Raw genomic sequence first — 22195 nt, forward strand, 5'->3', positions numbered from 1 at the left:
ATTTATGAAACTTACATAGTGCATGTCTTTATTTCAGATGTCAGAGTGGGACCATTGCAGAAGCAGCCAAGTGACCTGGCTGCACTGTTGTCTGGGGAATGTGCTTATGCAATTCAAGGAAGGACATTTTCAAACGCTGACACATGAATGTCATTGATTAATTCACATTTTATGTTTCACCCAACCACTAACCTACTATTACAGCATTTCACAGCAAAGTTTTCCGATTTCTGTTGCGTTTGTATCAAAATAGTTCAAAAAATTTCGTCAAAAAATAAACTGTAGTGATAATTTGTCTACAAAGCACTCACCTTCTACAGCGTGCTTTAATTAAGACACAAACGTGTGCGTGAATTTATACAGGGTGTCTTTTCTTATGTCAAACTATTTTTCTTTAATTCCTGTTGCAGATACCAACATTCTGCTTTTTCAGCTGGGTTACATTTGACAGGAGGATATTACTTTCTAAATGAGGACTATAGTGCAGAAGTTGCTACTTGACAAAAATCGCACCGATTATCTTTTTAGTGAACAACTTTAGTGCACATGTTACAATGGTGGAAATGAACCCGTCAACATGCAGGGCCTATTCTATTCAGTTGGAACAAATTTTTTAACTATAGTACCAGTTTCGAGATATACATCAATGTGTGCAGCAAAAATGCATTGGTGTCATAGTTAGTTTCTTCCTACACAGCAAATACATGCAATGCTCGAGGGAATTAGGACACCAAGTCATTTTGCTGACTTGAACTTCGTATATCCCGAAACTGGTACGCGCTAGTTACCAAACTGGTTCCAATTAAACATTGGCCCTGCATGTTGATGGCTCTAATTGCACCATTACAACATGTGACCTAAAACCATTAATTATAGATAATTAGAGCGATTTTTTCAATTAAATGCTGATGCAGTTGCGACTTATCCAGAATATAATGTCCACCAGTTAAGGTAACCTACAGTTGAAGCGGAACATGCTTGTATCTGCAACAAGTGCCTCAAAAAAAAAAAAATCGTCAAAAAAAAAAAAAAAAAGCATCGGTGCACGCAACTCAAAAGAAAAATTAATAATAACAATAAACACATAAATGTGATTATCGGCAAACGAACGCTCGCCGCGGACAAGCCATGCTGTTGCCGTCGTGGGTAAGTCGTCGGCCCGTGTGTGGCCCGAACCCAGTCACGATCAACATTACTTGGTCACGAACCGGCGGGGTTCTAGTACGTACACTGTACCGGAGTCTGCCGACCGCCTGCCGGTGGTCGGCAAACGGACTGGCCATTTTCAAAACTCAAGCCCAGCCCAACCGAGATGGCCGAGATCGGGCCGTCTATTATTTATTATTTTTTTTCTGGCCGTGCGCATCGGTACGATCTCTCGCCGAGCTAACTTTTGTTTTTTTCGCTTGGGGAGGGGGGTTGTAAAGTACGAACACCTTGCGCACAAGATTATGTCGCGATGCTTGCGTCTGGGTCCTCTGGGTGAATGAAATGCAGCGCTTCGTTCTTGCCCTAGCTTGGAGAAGGCGCTCCCGGTAGGGCCAATGAAAAGCTAAATAAATCGTCCATAGACGCTGTACTAGCTCGCATCAACGTCTGAAGTGCTCATGGCTCAGCAACATCCGGTGGAGCGTTAAGACGAGGAAACAACTCGGTGCTTGGGTTGGGCACGGCGACGGGCGTTCAGCTGTAGTTCCACTAAGTTCAAGCTGCGTAACAGAACACCTGGCTGCATCGCCTATAATACAGCTCGTCTCGTCAGTAATGTAAATTCCCCAACTAAAAATAATCTAATATTACAAAACTACCAAAAACGTAATTGAGTACAACCGACTGATCACAAGTAATTACATTATTTTTTTTTATGCACAAATCTAGTGACATACCACATTAAAATCCTCGCAATCGTGCACTGGTATCAGGACCGGCCCATTTTACTCGGCCAAACAGCTGTCCGCACAAAGTGGGGGTGGGGGCCAAGAGCCAAAGAAAACTTTGCTTTAAAAAGCGAGCAGATGTTCCACTTACTATTGTTCCTTTCCTCGCTACAGCGAAAGCTGACCGGCCACCCCCGTATGAAAACCAACCGAACTCGCCGCCTAAAGGCAAAGGAGCACGGGAAAAACCAACGTTGCGAGCATAGGATTAACTACCTACGTTTCTACGCACACAGTTTAGTGGACAGAACGGTGCTGAGCCGCATGTTGGCAAGTGGCATTTTATAGCGAAATAGGATTAACAGCAAGCTGTGCTCCTCCGAGACTTCAGAATACTCACATCAGGTGTGTAACTGGCCTGAAAGGCCCGAAATACATACGTGCGCCTGCCTTCCTAAGCGTGCGATCTACCAAGCAGCTAGGAGAGCAAGGTTAGCCAAATCGAGTAGTGCGAGCGCTACAAGGGCAATCCGATATTAACACGTCTGATAACGCGGCTTTCAATCTGAACTTACTTTTGTTTCTGGCGCCGAAGAGTAGTGTTCCTGTGGGGATATGCAACAGGTCGTTTTGGTGGCGATCGACTTCGCCATCTGGGCGATCACATGACGGCGAAGTTAATGCACGACGGAGCCTATCGTCCCTCCCCAGCCTCCCCGACGCGGATGCTTGGAGAGGGAGACGCGCGCCGTACGTTAACTTGGCCGATAGTAGTGTTGATACGGCACACCTGGCCTTCGCACGATCAGGGTGCTTGAACGAAATGTGGAGTCGACGTTCTCGATAACGGCACGCATAAAGCCCGTTTCTCATGGTGCGATTTTGCAGTGCGTTTTTCGCAGTTGCGATTTCCGCAGCTGCGAAATTCGCAATCCCGTTTCACATGGATCTACAGCAGCTGCGTTTTTCGCATACTTGTTAAGCATTCTGACTGGCTATGACGTATGAGCGAGCCGCCTCCTATTGGTCGTCTGTTTCCACCGCTACAGTGGCTACCACCGCATCTGCGTTTTTCGCAGAGAAGTTCAGCACGCCGAACATCGAAAAAACGCACGCACGAAGGGTCTGGCGGCCTATTTTCCGCAGCTGCGAATTCGCAGACAAAATCGCACCATGTGAAACGGGCTTAACACACGATAACAATGCCCTCACAATTGCTCCAGGCAGCTGCGCTGTTGGTCGGTGCTACACGCTTTGCACATTCATGCCCTGCATGCACCTCGCTACGTAATGGCATTTACGAATGCAGAGAAGACTAACCTATTCCGTCAATATACTTACGGAACGTGCAACCCACGCAGGCCCATGGACAAAGAAGTGAACGAACCGGTTGTACGCGAAGATGCAAGGACTGCAGTCACCGCATGCCCAACGCGCAGGTTCAAAGGCAAGGAAAAGCAAGAATCGGCGCCAGTCGACAGCGAACACGATGCCAAAGGAACGGGTAATGAAACCCGATCTCCAAAGTGAGAAGACCTCAACGTACTGTGAGAAGGCTGCATCGCTCACCACAATGGCCTTGTTTTCAGATCTCTAAAGTGAGAGCATGTCAAACGTACTGTGATAAGCCTGCATCGCTCAATAAACACCGCAATGGCCTTGTTTTCAGATGGAAGTAATTCACACAACTTTTTATTTTCTTTTTTTGAAATTTCATTTTGTGTGTGATGACTTTTCAAACTGTACTTTTCAGTGTAATCAGTTTTGAAATAAAATGATAATGAACAGGACACACTTTCTGCACTTTGAACAAATACAACGTCAGAGGTGAAAACTTGTGTAAAAAGCTTCAGATGAGATGACTGGACAGCTTGTCCAATGCTTCCTTGAAAACTATGGAGCTCAGCGGCCTTCAACTGAAAATTAAAAAAAAAAATTCCAATTAACAGCTCTGCCACACACTTGAACAAATGCAAACTATGAAAGCAGACACGTACTGTAAGAGGAAATGTCGATTTCATCGGGCAGCTCGGAGATGTTCACGTCAAACCGGTCTTGCACTTCATTCAAGGTTTTTGCATCCTGCTCATCCGATACAAATGTCACCGCCAACCCCTTGGTGCCAAAACGTCCTGCTCGAGCAACCTAAACAATGATAAAAATTTTTCAGCTGCAACTTGGCAAGTGGGGGGGGCAAAAGGCTCCGGACAGGCCACTTACCCTGTGGAGGTAGGTGTCGGAGTCTTCAGGCATATCATAGTTGAATACAATGTTAACTCTCTCAATGTCCATCCCCCGTCCAAACAAGTTTGTGGCAACAAGAATCCGCTTCTGAAAGTCCTTGAACTGCTGGTAGCGTGACAACCTGCACAAAAACATTTTCCCAGCACATTATAACTAATAGATCAGATTGCATTTGGAAAACGCCACTTTTATACAAAAAAAAGCACAAAAATGCCCAACAGCAAAGTGGAATACAAACCTTTCCTCCTGGGTCATTGCCCGGTGGATGGCAATGGCAGGGAAGTTCTGTTCTACCAACAGCTGGGCCAGAGCCATGCAGCGCTGCACCGTTTTGACAAAGATGACCACCTGGTTGAACTCGAGGAGGTCCAGCAGCTCAAACAGCTTGCGGTTCTTTTCATTGTCCTTCAACTTCACGTAGTACTGTTGCAGACCGTGCAGCGTCAGCTTGGCCTCATCATCCACGTACACCTCCATTGGCTGCATTGGAGAAAAAGAAAGCCGTTAGTAAAAGCTCCAGTCTTGGCACCATCTGCCTCTTCTTGCACGAACAGGTTCCAGATAGCTTGAACGGAAATAAGCTTCTGCGCACCAGTATATGCACAATAAAAATTTGCATGTTTCAATATTAGCCATGATGATCCTTCTGCAACCTTAAAAAAGGCAGATACGTATGCTAATGGACATGCACTATTTTACACATAGGGATGCTTGCTTGATCGAAACTAAGCCTTTGCAGCACAAGAAAAACTTAAAAGCACGACCTAGCAGCTCGCTAGCTACACTATACGACTATGTCCAAAGTAAATAGGAAGAGCAATATTTAGCTAGCATAAGAAATTATGCGTGCAATATTTTACAGTTCCCCCAAAGGTAAACCAGCACCAACAAAAGAAAAGAAAAAGCTCAATATCAAAAGCTGCCCGTTCTTAATAGCTTAGCGCCCTCCTGGGGTACCATCCACCCAGAACACGAGTCCTCCGGTGAAGTCCGGGTGTGCAGCCACGCCACAGCCAGCCACCAGCGCAGCTCCAGAGCACGGAGATGGCAGCAGCCAGGAGGCCTCAGACACACAAGCTTTCCGCCGTTGAGATGCCACGATGTCTTCAGTGATCAAATGTCCTGACGCACAGCACTCAGCAGGGCACACGCGTGGCAGCCACCAGAAAGTCCACATGTGCACGACGACGCTATGCCAGCTAAGACCTCTCACTAACCTCGCACACTTCTTGGTTGGATGGACAAATTTGCGTTGAGCGAAATGGAAGATTTTAGGGGGTGTGGGGACCTACCCTATGACGAAGCTCCAAGGACGGACACTAGCTATCCTGAGCAGCAGCACCCGTGGAAGACAGGCAGCGCTTGCAGAGTTGAGCGGCAACAGGGGGCACAGGGACACGATGGTTCCATTATGACGACGCATGCGACCTGGCTCGAGCGACGAACGCATTGCTTGCCACCTCTTCAATCGCAACTGCACAACCTGGTAACCTGGCTCTCAGATTTGTTTCCCGACGTAGAGATGGTAGATTCTAGCAAGATGGTTTGCAGGACTTGAGCATTCCCTCAGTATTATCGAAAACTGCCTAATCCTGAACACGCCTGGCCTTCCGCGTAACCTGGCTAACCACCGCAACCTAAGACTTGCTTCCCTTCACGATCTAACTGAGCAAGACGATGACAGCCCACTTTGCAGGAGGACCACCTTGCAGCTGAAGACTCAGCAGTGCGTTGGTAGAAGGATGGGGAGGAATGGTGTGTGGAGGGGGTAATTACGTCTTGCATAAACTTGAGGCAAACAGGTCTGATATCCTTGCTCAGCGTCGCGCTGAACATCATGACCTGCTTCTCGTGAGGAGTGCTGCGAAAGATCTCCTGGACATCCCGACGCATGTCTGAAATGGAGAGAAGCAGAGCATTAGCATACATGCAACAACAGAAACTGGCAACACACACATTAAACAGTACAGCAGTTAGTAGACAAACCACAGCATGTTTTCTGGCTCAGATCTCTTATGCACAGCAGCCATTCACCCTTGTACCAACTTCACAAGTAGTGTGTACATGGCCCAAACTCACTGACAATGCCAGGCTGCTCAGATTTTTGTTTGCCCAGAGCCCACACTTCTTGAGATAAAATATGCATTTAACAATTTACCTTTAGATGCAGAACACAAGCAACAGCACAGACTGACAGGAACCCTGTTTTTAGATCACAGCAACCTTGCTGGTGCCCATTCCATCAGCTTCAGGAACTTGTCCGAGTACATTTGCCCAAAGTGCCCATCCGGTGTCCTTTTATGTTTAAACCTCAAATATTTCATAATTGTGCCCGTTGTACATTGCGTCCTAGTTTGTTATAAGCAAAATAAAGAGTTTTAAGGTGACAAATCTGAAACAGTAGTGGACAGCACAAATGACAACCAGCTTGGACTCCGGAGTGCCAATGAGACAGGCTCGCCAAAAAAACTATACTTGCGGACAACTTTTCTTGGCTATAAAACGAAGGCTACAAAACCAAAGTGCACCTGTAGCACCACTGCCGATAGTCGCACAATTTAGTTTACACTTCTTTGTACATAGAATATGGATAATCATTTGCTTATTACAGCACATAATTTGAAATGATACTTAACATTCACCAGTCACCTACTAATATTGTATTTTTTAGTTTGCTCTTTTTCAGTTTTTGCACATGTGATGCCATTGATTGTTTCACCATGTCCCTCGCAAGCAAAATGGCACCCGCATTCTGGCGAGTGTGTCGCTTGTTCTTCAGCTCTCCCGAGACCGATGACCAACTTCAGCAACAAATGGCTGTCGAAGCACACAAAAGTGTGTGCAATGTCTATGCAGAAACCAGGTGAACCCATCCAGAAATCAAAACTGTCGTCGTGTACAAACAAGTGGGAGAGCTGACTTGACGTGCCGGCTCTACAGGCGCTGGCATCGGTTGCACGTTGCCAGCGACGCCGAGGTCATAGGACCGCTTCGGCATTCGTCTTGATGCATGCTGCATTGCTTGCTATTCAGAACTCGATACATAGGAGATGTCCATAAACGTTGACTAGCTGAAGAAGTTCATGAGTTAACTGTCGATGCTAAAGTAAAGGAGTTATGCAAGGTCGGAGAAATCGAAAAATTCCGAACTCACCCAGACTAATTACGTATGAATATGTGAGCAAAAGCTCTACCCCCTTAACTTATGCTTCATAGTACAGTCATACACCTCTACAGCGAAATGACATGTAGGGTTGATTATGTCCCAGTAAGTAATTTAGGAGTGCCTGATGGCCAATTTGATGCTTTAGAGCGTATGCCACAGCCCTCCAGATGTAACTAACTAGCGAAGTAGGTTAGCAACGCACTTGATGGACATGCTGATGTCAGAAGTAGTTCTGATGCACTGCTTCAAGAATTGCTCAACTTGTACACTGCTTGTTGCAACGTATCAGTGGGTGCGACGGCTGATGAATACGTTGCAGCTGATGCGATTATGTAGGCACAACTGACGTCTTTAAAGCCATTTAAGGTGGAAAGGATGTGAATGTCAACGAAGGCAACAGTGATGAAGATCCTGTAAGTAAACCAAGAATTTTGAAAGCAGCATTTAACAATCTGAAGCTTTACTTCACGTAGCTTTTGTGTTTCACCGTGGACCATGCTGCAGGCATGGTAAAATATTGTTGGCTACAGTTGCACATTCTGTCAAACAAAGTGTGTACAAAAAAAAAAAAATGTGCAGTTTATTTCACCAAGTCGAATTTTAAAGTTTTCTTTTGTTCAATGTGCTTAGCCTGCTCCACAGTGGTAGAATAGGAGAAGTGGCCAAACGAGCACCGCAAGTGCGTTGCCGCACCTCTAGAGTTTCTACAGCGGTCGCCAGAGGGCGACAGGGGTTTTATGGGCTCAAAGACGCGCATCGCAAGCTTTCGCTGTGCAGTAAAAGGTCGGTTATTATAGCAAATTTTGTGGCTTAAAACGTTTATGTTTTTAATAGCTTGTAGAGGCCATCTGCTGGCCTTGCCCACAAAAATGAGGGTATCAGGCTGTATGGAGCTTAAAATTTCTAATCTGAGCAGTTAATCTCGACAAGACTGACACACAGCTCTGACAGCAAGGGACATGAGTATGTTTCTGGAAGCGTGAAAATTCTTACCGGCGAGTGCACAGCGTTAAAAAAAAAAATTCGGTTTTTACATCATTGTGGGTAGGCATTGGGCTTATTGGCGTAGTTGCTTTATGATCGCCTGGCTGTGACTAAATTTCACTGTTGCGCGGTCGCCACTTGTTTAATTATCATTCAGCTCCCTTCAGGCGCCTGCGCCAGTAGCATCAGATGGCGAGTGCAAACATGCACGCGCCTACGAAATGCTGGACACTGCAAACGACAGAAGTAGATGCCGTTCTGTCTTCACAGAGCGGCGCCACCACGCCTTCATGTTCACGGCCGACCTTGGCCAGCCACTATAAGCAACAACGAACAGAAACGGCCTGAAACACGCAGCGATTGAAGCCGCGGCGCGACTGTTGTAGACGCAGCGCAGAAAGCATCGATGAACTTTGTTTTTTATATCAGCCAGTCCTCCCAGTGATTGAATGTTTCAGTGACGCGTGCTTGCAAACTGACTGGACCCAACGTTTTTCATTAATAATATTAACAATATATATCATGGGTTCTCAAAGTGGGTTCCGCAGGCCCCTGCTCGGGGTTCCGCGAGCCACTGAAATTTTCCGTGGTCGCGCGCTCGCCAAGTGGCGAAAACGGCGAACACGAGGTGCGCTTGATCCACAGAACCTCAATTACCTATGCCCGAGTGTCAAAAAGCACATCACAGTGCGAAACGGCAACGCGCGAACTGCGCAATAAATCTGCAAGCAGCTTGTAGCCACCCAATCTCCGAAAACAGGCAGCCATGGGCAGCGCGCCTAAGCTTTCGCACTTGAATCTCGGAGGCTCTAACTTACCACCGTGCGCATTTCTCCCGTTTGTAGATAGGGTAGGTGCCGATAGCGTGCGCACTGATGTTATACTTCGGAGGAATAAAAAAAACTGATGCGCGGAGCACCACAAGTGCGCGCAAAAGAGCTAAAACGGCGTTAGCGTCCAAAAATGAAGCGATGCAGTCCTCATTGGTATGGTCCTCAGCGGCAATCGTACGCTATACGTGACTGACAGCAACGCCGGAACTCTTCGTGCCTAATTGTGTCCTCGAAGCCTTTATTCTTGCGTTAATCGCCGCGCGTAACACCGCGTTGGCGGCTAGCCGCGTGCCTTCATAAGTGCGTAATCGCGATCATAGATCGAGTTGATAACCAGCACAGTTTCGTCCGCAGCAGCGGTTGCGGGAAATAGTAGTTTCGTTTTGACGGTGCGCGCGTCGGCTGCCTTTCGCAGCTGCGTAGTCGCCATCCATAATCGCGTCGATAGCGACCGCGGTTTCGTGCGCACTTGTTGCAGCAAACGGTAGTTTCGTTTTGACTTGGTGAGTGCATCGGCTATGGCGTCGGCCGCCTGCCTTCTGAACCGCAAGGTCGCCGACCATGATCTCGTCGATAACAGCCGCGGTTTTCTCCGCAGCGGTTGCGGTAAGCAGTAGTTTCGCTTTGACTCAGTGCAAAGCTGTCGAAGATGAAGAGCACCGGCTACATCGCGATGGGCGGGCAATTTGTTGGCGACCAGCTCACTAGCGAAAAAATAATCGGGATGTGCGCGCGGTAGTGAAAAGCGTGTCTCAGATGAAGACGCGCGCCGCGGCCGCGCTGCGAAGGATGTCGCGAGGCCTTTGCCGCTGCTAGCTCAAATAAGTCACGAGATGAGAACTTCAGCTTCCGCACTGCTCTTCTTTCTAGGGTTTTACGTGCCAAAACCAGTTCTGACTGTGAGGTACGCCGTAGTGGAGGGCTCCGGATTAATTTTGACCACCTGCGGTTCTTTAACATGCACTACAACGCAAGCACGTACACGGGCAAAAGTTTTTGCATTTCGCCTCCATCGAAATGCGGCCGCCGCAGCCGGGATTCGATCCCGTGACCTCGTGCTCAGCCACGAAACGCCTTTGCTAACTGAGCCACCGCGGCGGGTGCCGCACTGCTCTTGTGCAAAATAGAAACAAGATTTGCTAATTCATTCAGTAAATAAAAGCCTGTTGACGTAGTAAGCACTCATTTATTGTTTTCTTGATACCTTGGGTAATTCGACATTCGGTTAATTAGGACATTTTAATTCGGTTACATGGGGGGGGGGGGGGGGGGGGGTTCCTTGGCGCTTCATGGAGCTTAGCAGGGTTCCCTGGAACGAACATGCTTGAGAACCCCTGATATATATATGTTACCACGCCAACAGTAGTTTTGGAAAGGCAATGAATACTGTTTCTGCATAGTCGTATATGCTAATAAAGGAGTGTATATTAATACTGTAATGAGGAAGAACAAATCTACTCGATCGTGACCATATAAAAATATATGTTTGAAGCATGATTCATTTGGCAATCATGCATTAGTCACCGTATAGTATTCAGACCGAACAGCAAAATAAAGAAATAAAACAAACTAATACCCCAGTCACACGGGCGTGCCAAAGGTCCTTTGAAGTTAAGAACCATAGAGCTTTCAAAGGAACATTAGTTCTAGGGATATGTGTCAGTGCTACACGGTCTCTGTTTAAGCTTTTAACAGAAACTGCAATGTATCCTTAGCGCTGCCGTCACCTCAATAGTAATAAAGAATATGGGCCCGAATGCATCTTACAATACATTTATGCAGTATTTTTTCTGCGATAATTACTTTTTCTATTACATTGAAAGATCAAAACAAAATGTACGTGTAGTAAGGTCGTTACTTTACCAAATACCGAGGTATTTATTGCAATGTGTTGCCGCTGATGATAGGCCATGCCGACGCTGCTGTACCGGCGAGTTCATGATCGAGATTGCAGGTGTCCCAAAAATGTTTAGGATTTTATTACTAGTATTTAGTACTTAGAAGCTTGTTCTAACAGGTCAAAATGAAACTTGCGCATTTATAAACATTGTTATTTCTGCTATCGGACACCCTCTGTAGGCTCGAGAGTATTCCCTTGAGATTTCAAAGGACGAATGCAGCCTCCTTTGGTGCGCTCGTGTGACAGCGCACAATCTCCCTTGAAGTAAAGGATCTTTGGTTCAAAGGTCTTTAGTGCCCATGTGACTGGGGTATAAATAAGGAATAAACGACGTGCTTGAAGTCACACTGTATGCGTAAATTCGCGCGAAAAGTCTGTTTTAAGCGACAGTAACTGTTCAGTGGTAACCGCCTTTTTCATTTTCCTGCGCTGCCCTCTGCCGCATGCCGCCGGAAACGTTTTGGAAGGGTGCCGGGGCTTTTGCCGGTTGATTAGTGAACCTGTGCCCTTGTTGAGTGCGCATCGGTTGCGCATTTCGTGGATCGCAAATAATTATTAATGGCTTCTGCAGGGCAGCATGTAGTTCCTGGAAGACATGTAGCACTCACTAACTATATATATAGGGTGAGCAGGCGTGATACGCTGTTTTTTTTTTATAGTGTAGCCTATACAGGCACGCTGAGTTCTGTCTGCCGGCGCGGCTGCTTTGGAGTTTGTTGTCGCTGACTCCTGCACTTGCACCTCGCTTTTCTTTCAATTCTTTTTGCACATTCTTTAAGACATTTTGCATAAATAAGAAGTTTTCGAGCACGCAGCCTTCCGCGTCAGATTTAGCAAAGCTGTGCGCTTGTTTACATCGACATCTACAGCCACAGATCGTTGTTAGCGTCAAAAATTGGGGGAAAGGTGCATCGCTGAATATGAAAAAAAAAAAAAAAAAATCAAAACGTCGAATAAAACACACACATCTGCGCATATGAGCCGCGTTATTCCACCGTGAGACGAGTCAGTATGATCGCCTGAGCTACTCAACAGCGACTGTGATCCAGTTACAAATATCGGGCTGTTGATTTATTACGGCCGCGCCACGCACGGCCGTAATAAATCAACAGCCCGGAAGGGTCGCACGGCCGCGCCACGCGACCCTTCCAAAACGTTTTGCGACTAATCCGCCAGGGCAGGGCGCATGCGCCGTCGGGCCGTGAAAAAGGCGGATTGAAGACCTCCCTTGTGTACGGCACTTGGACGCGAAGCTCTTTCTCAACAGTCAGGGACGTAAAAATAGTTTGAAAGCTCGCAACGGAAGCCGGCTACGTACTTTAAAGTACGGCAGAGCAGAGACTACCCCTGCTGCCACCTTACGCAAAGCGGCGTCAACTCGAGAGATGTTGCGTCATGTGCGGCACATTGGTGGAGCGGCGTCGTTTGGCCACCTCTCCTATTCTATCACTGTGGCCTGCTCTATTGTGAGCAGTAGGGTGTGCGACCACAACGAAGTGAACTGTAAAACAAAGGATTTTGGAGGAGCCAAACACACTGTTAAAGGCTTCAGACTGTATGGGGCAGCGGCATGGAAATAAATATGTTCATAGTTGGCCACTAGCGGGTGTGTTATTCTAGATAGCAGCGAGCACAGTTCAAGGCTTTAGTGAGTAGCCATAAGCCAGCCTCTTGCAAGTCCACACTATGTGAAAGCCCAAAGTGCAGGCTTTAACACAAGCAAATACAGTATCATTTACTTTACACTAAGTTCTAGTTGATGGCCACATGGTAGAGCTTTCTTAGAAGCGAACTATCGATTTTGCATCCTACCAATATAGTAAAATACAAGTGAATTGCAATACAATAATAGAACTCCATTGATAAGTTTTTCAAGGGACTATGGAAAAATATAATGCAACAGTGAGAAAGGCAGCAAATTGCCTGTCACAAAAGAGCACGTATTCGGGGCACACACAGCACCTCGCGCAAGTGAGAGAAAGAAGCACGCCCACACCGCGACAGTTTTAACAGAGGGGGAGAGCGCATACGGCTCAAACAGCCGACGCGACCAACGGAGTCTAGACGTCGTGGCAACGGTAACCAGAGAGAGAAAGAGAGCGTGGGCGCCGAGGCACCCTCTTACTCTGAGAGAAAGATTGCTACAGCGTGAGCCAACAGGACGAGTCATCACCCCCCCCCCCTCTCGACGACGCTCCGACGGCGGCGGTTGAAGGTGCGAGAAAAAACGAAGATTCCCAGGCTTTGGCCATGTTACGGGAGCACGACTCCGATAGGAAGGTTCACGAATGCCTGTGACGGCTATATAACCACCGTGCGAGAATCGGAAAGGGATGAGACCGCTCCAGTAACAGATGTAACATGAAGACTGACCGTCTGTGGAAGAAGAAGATTCCCCGGCAAGCTAGTCGACGAGTTCGAGCGTCTGCATTTCCGGAAGTTCCTTCTTCGAGATTTGCCCCGAGCTACGCCGAGATCTCCGCAGAGAATTCCCTCCGCACAAGCTGCGGGAACATTACAGAATGGCGCCGTATCAGATAGGAATGGGCCAATGGGATTTAGGCAGGGACCGTGAAAATGCGACCTAGCAGACAGGAAAACTCAAAAGTGAAGAATGTATCAACGGGGTTCCGCTGTATAATGTGCAGTAGTGTTGCAACTACAATGCCCACACCCCAGGGGTGGGAAGCTGCCTAGCACTTTGCAATAAAATGACAAGCTCAGTAGGAAGGCAGGAATTAGGCAGGATATGCATCCTCACAGCACACACATTACTAGATGCAACAAGCTCCTCGTCTCATGCTAGCAGCAAACAGGTGAAATCACGGCCACAGTCAGAGACAAATGCAAGTGAGAATGTCCAGATTCTGTTGCAAATGGTAATTTAAGAGATGCAAGTGCCAGTAGACCAATGGCATATTACTAGTGCTGAATTATTTTCAGTACCTAAAAAGCAGACTTCCAGACTCGCTGCAATTTGTCTCGATTAGGGTTAAAAGGAAGCATGCCATTGACCTTATGGTACCACGGCATCACTTGCACTCAATATGACAATGGCAACTTGCATGCCTCATACGATCAAGAGCCTGTACGAGTCCTGAATACCTTTGTTCAACTTTATCAGTGGCAGCAATTTCATTCCTTCAGGGCTGGAGGCACAGAGGTGGTGTGCATCCCGACCAGACAGAATCGTGTTAACACTGCTAGCAGTACGTGCAAAACCAGCTACCAGTCAGCATTTCCTGCAAGCAGCAGAGCCTGCACCAGCTATACTGCAACCTGTTACAACCGTTGCACTCAGCCAGTCAAATATTTACCCGTATCTACCATACAATACTGCTGCAATTCTTGCTGATCCAGAGACAACGCAAAGTCCCTACCATCCTTGTGAACTAAGGTGGTAGCATTGGGTCCCCCAGATAGGAAAAAACAATAAATAAAACTGTATGTATGTAATGTATGTAAAGAAACACCATCCATGTATGGATGCATGCAGTTACAATACCAAGCCTTTCTGCAAATGAGCTGTTTTTCGGTACTGCAGCACATCACACTTATGGGACTGCACAAGAGTGTCAACAGGCCTTGGTATCAAAGCAACCTTTGTTGTCAAGGAGGAAAACATGGCCTTCAGGCTACTTTCTTTCATAAGAGAAAGGCAATTAGTGAACCAGAAACACACTGAATACAAACTGGATACATGGAAGTTTTAGCAAGCTTGAGTATCAGTGATTTTTAGCATTAGTGGTGCTTGGAAATGATGGCACTTATGCATAGGTAATATGTCGAGGACATGAAAACATGTCCATAGCAAACTGGATACGGAAACGTTCATAAGCAACCCAATATCTTTGCCATCATAAGCATACCTGTCAGCATGAATAAAATTCATTAAATAAAGCCACCAACACACCACCAGAAGAAGAAGGGGAAACAATTTTTTTTTTTTAAGTTTGATCTGAGCAAAAATTTTCTAAGCAAACTTGAAGAGCACAAACTGACAAGCAACACTGTTTTTAGATTACAGCTACTTTTTAACCAACTTTACTGTAGCAATTTCACTTGCTTCAGGAACTGTTTGCTCGAAGCAGGTACCCTGCTGGTGTCCTTTCACAATTGGGAAGACTCACGGGTATGGTCAGAGACCAATGAATGACTCTCACAAACAAAATTTATGTTTCGTAAAACACCAAATTAGTAACATCGTAACACAAAGACGAATTTGTAAACTTTCTGAAAAATTCGGGTTAGTTGTTACGCTTAAGCAATTGACATATGCTGCACCAGTCGGGAGTCATCCTTAACAAGTAGATAACAGTGTTGCAGTATCTGCATGTGCAAGCTCCTCACAATCAACAAAAGGGTCCTCAACTGTGCCCATACTAAAGCAACTTCTGGTCTCTTAACAGAATTGACCATACTTTGTTCTATAACCCATGCTGCTGCTTTGCAAGGGATGTAAGTGGACAAAACCCGATTGGGTTATATGTACCAAAGCACCCTGGGCTTTGGAACATCAAGACACCACAGAAGACTGGATTAATTTTGACCACTCGGGATTTTCAACTAACAACAATATTACTGATTTATAGAAGCAATTTTGCAAAAGAAAAATTACTGATAACAATTACCGAAATGTGAACGTGCAGGAGATGGCATCTGCAGCTCACTTAATTGAACCACACAAGAGCCTGCAGCTTTAGCAATTCCTCTCTAATTACGTGGTAAAATATCCCAAGTGTACAAGCTAACTGTGGCATGCAGGAACACCAGAACTGGCACACCCGAGGGACCTAGCTTCAATTGCATTTGTTATTCAAGCAGGCTATGGCGAAAAATCAACACTAACAAAGTGTGCCGAGTGACCGAGTGACAATGCAGAGGCCATGCAGTGCCAATCGCTCATCAGTCCACAGCTCACTATACACAAGACATGAGGGCTTTGATACACCTGTTCAAACCTCCTTACATGGCCGACACCTATCACATAAAAGAAGTTGGCCAAACAGTTTTGCCCCACCTGAAGCAACTGCATAACTGCCCCAATTGCAGACTTAGAAGTCGTCATTTCAACGCGAATGCAAGTTAGATTGCTACATTGTTATAAAAATCAGCATTCATTTTTAAAGCCAGGACCAATGCACAAATACAGACAAATTTTTTCTGATGGATGCGAGGTTTAATGCAGTCACCCAGAAAGCCTAATGAGCATCTGTAATAAATACACAATGAAGAAAAATTTCTCAAAATGAACAAGAAACGCACCGAGCTGCTCGAGCATCTTGTCACATTCGTCCAGAACAAAGTGCTTGATGTGCTTCAGCTGCAGTTTACGGGAACGAACTAGGGCCAGGACTCTGCCAGGTGTGCCCACCACAACGTGTGGGCAGCTGCTCTTGAGCACCTTCTCATCATTGGTAATGTTCATGCCGCCAAAGAATACGCCAACACGCACTGACGGCAGGTACTTGGAGAAACGCTCATACTCCTTGGATATCTGGAAGGCCAGCTCTCGGGTATGGCACATCACCAGCACAGACACCTGCAAAGCCCATTCACACCACATTAACAAGAGTACCAATGTCTTGCCTTAGTGGGCATTTCGAAATGCTTTCAGGTTTCACTCGGTGCTTTTTTTGTATATTTGTTGACAATATTTCTGAAATACAGACGAGAACCGATAATACAAACATGCTCAATTAGCAAATTTGTGGCAACTCTCCTCAGACACAATGTATAAGGACAACTTATATTTCAGACCCACTGAGCCCGAAAAATCAGATCAACCATACGAGAATGGTCAGTCTTACAGCAAGCAGCTGCTTGGCATGCCCAGAAAAGACTCAAACAAAAAAGACAAGTTCCTACAGCAGCTGCCTCCGGCTCCACGACCCGGGTCTTTCTTTATAAAAACAAATTGCCAAAAGCTGCTCAAATGTACAAAGTTTCATGGAAATCCGACATCATACTGATTTATTAACAATGCAGTTTGCATGCGAAATTAAGCCCTTTTTCTCCACTTAAAATGAGTCCAGAGGTAGGACTGCCCAGTCATTTTGGTGCAATTTTTGGAGCGAGTAAAACTGCGTTTTGGAGCAGTTTAGAGCAGACAAAATTGCATTTTGGAGCTGCTTGGAGCAGGTTAAATGTAATTTTGGAGCAATTTGGAGCACATAAAATTTCATTTTGAACAGGCCAATCTGAATTTTGGTGGAATATTGGAATATGGCAGCGCACTTCGAAACCATGACGAAACCCAGAATAAACCAACACGATTGCCTGTGCCGAGGCAACATCTTAAGTTCAATATTGAAGTTCGGTTACTCTGATACTTAAAACTGCCTTGTGCATGCAAATTTTGGCAATAGTGCCTGTAGATTTTTAATTAGTGGTAGCGAACACAAAATCATGCATTCTACAATAGGAACCCCAAAATATACAAACTAATACCTGCTTGCCTGACCTGCTTTCAATACAAGCACTATTACTTCCTTAGGCACATCTGGGCAAGCAGAAACAGTTCATCGCAATTTTCAAGGGAGCATCGCCCTTGAGTAGAACAAGTTAACATAAAGCCCACACAGTCCTAGTAGAGTTGTTTTCTACAACTCTAAAGGCACGTCATTCCAATAAACAAACAAGTCCTCGGTGGAAGAGCGATTCCCTGACAACCAAGAAAACTGGTTCTTGCAGTGCAAGACCAATGCTTCATGCAAAGCTATGACAACTGCCATTGAAAATTAAACTTATCTGCCACTTTTTGCTATGGAGAAAGAATGCTGCCACAAAACCTACACCCCAGAGATATGTTTATGATCTCTTGCTGTTTTGGACACTGAAGTGAATAAAAATAGTGCAACCTAACAGCCTAGGGGTCTTGCTTCAAAAGCATGTAGCATTTACTTGGGTCAGCATTAGAACCCTTTGCGAAAACTTGCTGTAGAGGAGCAGTCAAAACAAAAATATTCTAGCAGCTGACTGGACTGTTCCATGAAAGTTTTATGCTGGTAAATAATGAATACGTAAACGGAAAGTCTGCACGTGAAAGTAGCAAACGCCCATTTGCACATTCAAACCGCATGAGAGCGATTTTGTGCGCGACGTCGTCGGGCGACCGCTTTGAGCGACGAAACGGGCCAACGCGCTAGCAGATCGCTCATTCTTGCCACTCAATCGCTTGGTTCTGGAAATCTATAATTCGTCGCCCGGAAGTGCTAAGAGCGACTAGCCGTTACAGGATGCATACATCAGTCAAGTACTACCGACTGTCGCACGGAACGAGCAAACGACTAAATTTTGATACGTGCAAGGATAAGAACCTAGTGCAAGACCTTTAGAAATATCTATGCTACTCTTTTACACTAAAAAGACAACATCAACTTAAATTAATAAAGCACGCGTCACGCCAGTTTCGGCGCTGCCCTCATACCGGCAACCCCAGGGACTTTGCTGCAACTTCTGTAACAGCGCAAAAAAAAAGGGGGGGGGGGGGGGGGGGGGAAGACGATAGAGACAGTGAAAAGAGCGCTGACTTCTGTTTATTCTACGCTCTTTTCACTCTGTCTCTATCGTCGTCCCTTGTTATTTTTTGCGCTCAATGTCGTCGCTCGCGTCCGGCACCCACTTGTAGGCGACGGGCGAACACGACAGCCATCTCCATCGCGTCGCTAGATCGCTTTGCACGCGGTTTATACCTTACACAAATGCGCATGCCCCAAGAAAAAGTTTCCGGGGAGAATAGCGTTCGACAACAGCACGAGGCCACGCTCGACTAATGAACCGTACCTGGCCTTCGACAGGGTCAAGCTGTTGCAGAGTAGCCAGGACGAACACGGCAGTCTTTCCCATGCCAGACTTGGCCTGACACAGGATGTCCATGCCGAGGATTGCCTGGGGTATGCACTCGTGTTGTACTGCAAACGTAGCCGTGCGAACGATAAGCAACATGACAACACAACTTCGTGCGATCTTGAAACACCGCGCACCAAAACTACTGAACTGCTCTACACCAGAGAAAGCGCGCAGTCACCTTCGGATGGATGCTCGAAGCCGCAGTCCACAATGGCACGCAAAAGTTCGGGCTTGAGAAGAAAATCCCTGAACCCCGAGCTGTGAATGGACACATAGCCTCCGGTAGGTTTCTTTACTTCGGGGATCGTTTCACCCACGGTCGGCTCCTGATCTTCCTCGTCCTCGTAGTCCAACAAGTCGTTGTCAGCCATGGCGATTCTTTGTGCGTCTGGTTCGTCCTGCGTAGAAGGTGCAGTCGACAATAAGTTTCGCGACCGTTTCAGTAGCACATCAAGCAGCGAGACAATATTTTCTTCGTTTCTTTTATTCCTCTTCTCCCGTACGAGCGAAAAGAAGTTGTTACGGGCGCTTTGTACCGGCGACAGTCGTTTCTCCCTTTTCCGGGCAAGCTGCCGACACCGACGCCAAGCTTACAGCAATTTACTAATGCCGCTACGAAGCTCACAACACTCATTTTCTTAAAATACACGTCTTAACATAGCTACATCAGCAGTATGACAGTGTTCTATATGTAATGAATGCTTATCGACATCAGCAATAAGAGGATTCATGCGATACTCACAACAAACCTAGTGAGCTCTGCGACAACTGCAAAATGGCGTAAACAATGTTATAGTAATCTGGCGGGCAGCAGTGGGAGGTGGGATTGCAAGAACGCACCAAAAAATATAAAATTAGGTCAAAATCCTAAACTTTTGCTAGAGAAAACTTTTAAAGATATTTTACATTTATTTATTTTAAGCGCCGTTACGATAAATTAGGTTAAAGTTAATTCATAAAATTATGCGGCGCTACATTTCGGCGCAGGCACTGGTTTGGCAAGATGGCGCGCGGCAATGATGAACCGAAAGAAGCTCTGAAAGATAATAACGTCGACACCAGTGGACCTAGACGATATCGATGAGATTTGTGATGAGGGTTCGTAAGCGGGTTGAAACCTCCTTGCATATTTGCGTATCGTGTGTGTCGTACGAGCCCCACCGTCGCTTCGGGAATTGCATGACAGTCTCGGGCTACGAATCTTGATTTTTAATAAAGCGTTTCTCTTTTTTTCAGAGTGTGAGGCTCTCAGCCAAGCGATGGATAGAATCAACGCATGCCTGGATGCTCTGGAGAGAAAGAACAACGCTTTAGTTCGTCAAATGCGCCAACTGCTCGAGGAATCGAAGCGAGCTGACAGCGGCCCGTCTGCGAGTGACGCTGCGGCGAATGAAGAAACTGAGCAAGTTTAGCAAAAAAACAAAGTCGACAAGTTTCGCAGTCTTGCGAGGTCACCTGCATTCCGTTTTGTTTGCTGTGATTCCCATCAAGAACACCATGCTAGTTCAATGTAGTCCTCGTCACTGTCGGTCACATGACTACATGTCATGTTCCGCTGCGCCACTGACCGAATAAATGATTTTCTTCTTCTCGTTCGCCAGTGCGGTAAATATTTGCGGTGCACCGTTAATTAGTTGGTGGTGCTGTCGCGTTTTCTCGGAGAGCAATTGCTGGGACGTAGTACCGTACATAGCTCCGACTTGTACACTATTCTTGGACGTGTTTACTGTTATTTGCTCAGTATTCAGGGCCAGGCGTAGGGCTGCTCAGCACGAGGTCGCGGGACCGAATCCCGGCCACGGCAGCTGCGTTTCGATGGGGGCGAAAAGAGACGTGTGTACTTATGTTTAGGTGCACTTTAAAGAACCCCAGGTGGTCCAAATTATTCCGGAGCCCCCCCCTTACGGCGTCCCTCGTAATGAAATCGTGGTTTTGACACGTAAAACCCAATAATTAAATATAAAAAAAAATTCAGGGACCATTGACTTGGCTTCAAAATGGAGCAACTTTGCGCCATGTCTTGAGTAGCAGAACTCATAATAAAGGGCACTATGCTCTAAACTTTCTAGTTCGCGCTTTCCTTTTTTTTTTTTTTTTTGTTTTTTGTTTTTTTGCGTCCATGATTATATCGATGTAGTGTCGTCTCAATTAACGCCACTGCGGGTGTTCACTAGCCCCGCGAATTTCAAGCATCGTATACAGGGAAAGTTAAAAAAAACCTGAAATATATTAGTAAACACTAGAGGTGTTTACTCTCCTTTATGCAAGCCACCTTAGTTTTACCACTTGAGCATGGGGTCCTTGAAAACACTAGACAGCTAATTTTGCACTGTGAGTGCCAAGTGCATTACATCTGCTGGGCAGGACAGACAGTCGCTTTTGTGTAGAAAGTTCTGGTTGTTCATATTCACATGTAATCTCAATCAGTGACCTTCTTTTGACATGAGTTACAAGGTTACAAGGGCTTCATGTCAAATCTAATAATTTTAGGTCATTGTGCCGAGTGCTTAAATGTAGCTAGTTCCTAAAAAAAAAAAAAAAAACAACATTTGCTGTTTGACATCCCAAAATGCTGCAGATTGGTGTGGACCATGAGGGACACCATAGATGGGGACTGCGACTTGTGATCATTTGGGATTACTTTAAGCGCTCCAGTGTATTGTTACACAGTATCACTTTGCCCCAATCACAATCTAACCACCACAGCTGCAATTCGATCTGGCGACATCGTGCAGAGGAGCGGAACTGGCATTGACAGAACACCATAGCTACTCTCACGCCACCCAATGAGCATTTCTAAACTTGACAGGGGCCGTGCAGTGGTTTAACAAAGCTTCAGAATATTTTTGCTATTAAGGTATATTGGGTAATGAATCTACTCCTACATGAATGTTTTAAAAGTGCTTTGTATTACTGGAGTCACAAAGAGGAAAATGTTCACCTTCTTCCATTTTCTCTATTGCCATCGGAAGCCACAGCACTCCGAATATAACTTCCCACACTGCGCTTTGATAGATATAGTATTTGCTTTTTTTTTTTTTTTACTCTGTCCAGCATTAAAAAAAAAAAAAAAATCACCTGTGGCAGATAGTACATTACATTCCTGCTACTTCAGCTGGATTACTTAGAGGACATTACTACTAATCACTTTAGTGGACATGTTGCAGTTTATGAGTCTGAAATCAAGCTGGCATCAGATTCGAGATACTTCTTCCCCAAAATGAATGATAGTGCATTGGTGTACCAGTTAAATGTGTCCGTGCACTCTGTAAAAAGCTATTTTGTTAAAAAGAAGTATCAACAGTGAATATTGCTGCAAGTTTAAGGCCACTCATCTAGA

The 22195-nt window shown here is 45.8% G+C and overlaps 2 protein-coding genes and 2 long non-coding RNA genes across 6 annotated transcripts in view; 2 read left to right on the top strand and 2 right to left on the bottom strand.

Moving 5' to 3' along the window:
* The window catches only part of LOC119437074 (sarcosine dehydrogenase, mitochondrial-like), an 89809-nt gene extending 87096 nt beyond the window's left edge, over positions 1-2713 (bottom strand). The window contains 1 exon segment of the mRNA XM_037704145.2: positions 2453-2713. The gene's annotated coding sequence lies outside the window, so the exon portion shown is untranslated.
* LOC119437080 (uncharacterized) lies at positions 2108-3552 on the top strand. Its single transcript, XR_005189204.2, has 2 exons — positions 2108-2282; positions 3239-3552. It is a non-coding gene; the product is annotated as an uncharacterized LOC119437080 (long non-coding RNA).
* Positions 3536-22195, bottom strand: part of LOC119437077 (spliceosome RNA helicase DDX39B) — a 67403-nt gene continuing 48743 nt past the window's right edge. For 2 of the 3 annotated variants that reach the window (XM_049660261.1, XM_037704154.2), the window contains 8 exons: positions 19034-19253; positions 18790-18917; positions 16270-16546; positions 5898-6016; positions 4360-4601; positions 4098-4242; positions 3875-4022; positions 3536-3793 (listed from right to left, as the gene is read on the bottom strand). In XM_049660261.1, the coding sequence (XP_049516218.1) occupies positions 3780-3793; positions 3875-4022; positions 4098-4242; positions 4360-4601; positions 5898-6016; positions 16270-16546; positions 18790-18917; positions 19034-19253 (1293 nt within the window). In that variant the 3' untranslated portion in view covers positions 3536-3779. Of the gene's footprint in view, positions 3794-3874; positions 4023-4097; positions 4243-4359; positions 4602-5897; positions 6017-16269; positions 16547-18789; positions 18918-19033; positions 19254-19597; positions 19670-22195 lie in introns of those variants that run through there. The other variant, XM_037704155.2, reaches the window with a different exon arrangement.
* On the top strand, positions 19833-20314 carry LOC119437079 (uncharacterized). Its single transcript, XR_005189203.2, has 2 exons — positions 19833-19953; positions 20092-20314. It is a non-coding gene; the product is annotated as an uncharacterized LOC119437079 (long non-coding RNA).

Source organism: Dermacentor silvarum, chromosome 1 (genome assembly GCF_013339745.2).
Source record: "Dermacentor silvarum isolate Dsil-2018 chromosome 1, BIME_Dsil_1.4, whole genome shotgun sequence".
Taxonomy (NCBI): domain Eukaryota; kingdom Metazoa; phylum Arthropoda; class Arachnida; order Ixodida; family Ixodidae; genus Dermacentor; species Dermacentor silvarum.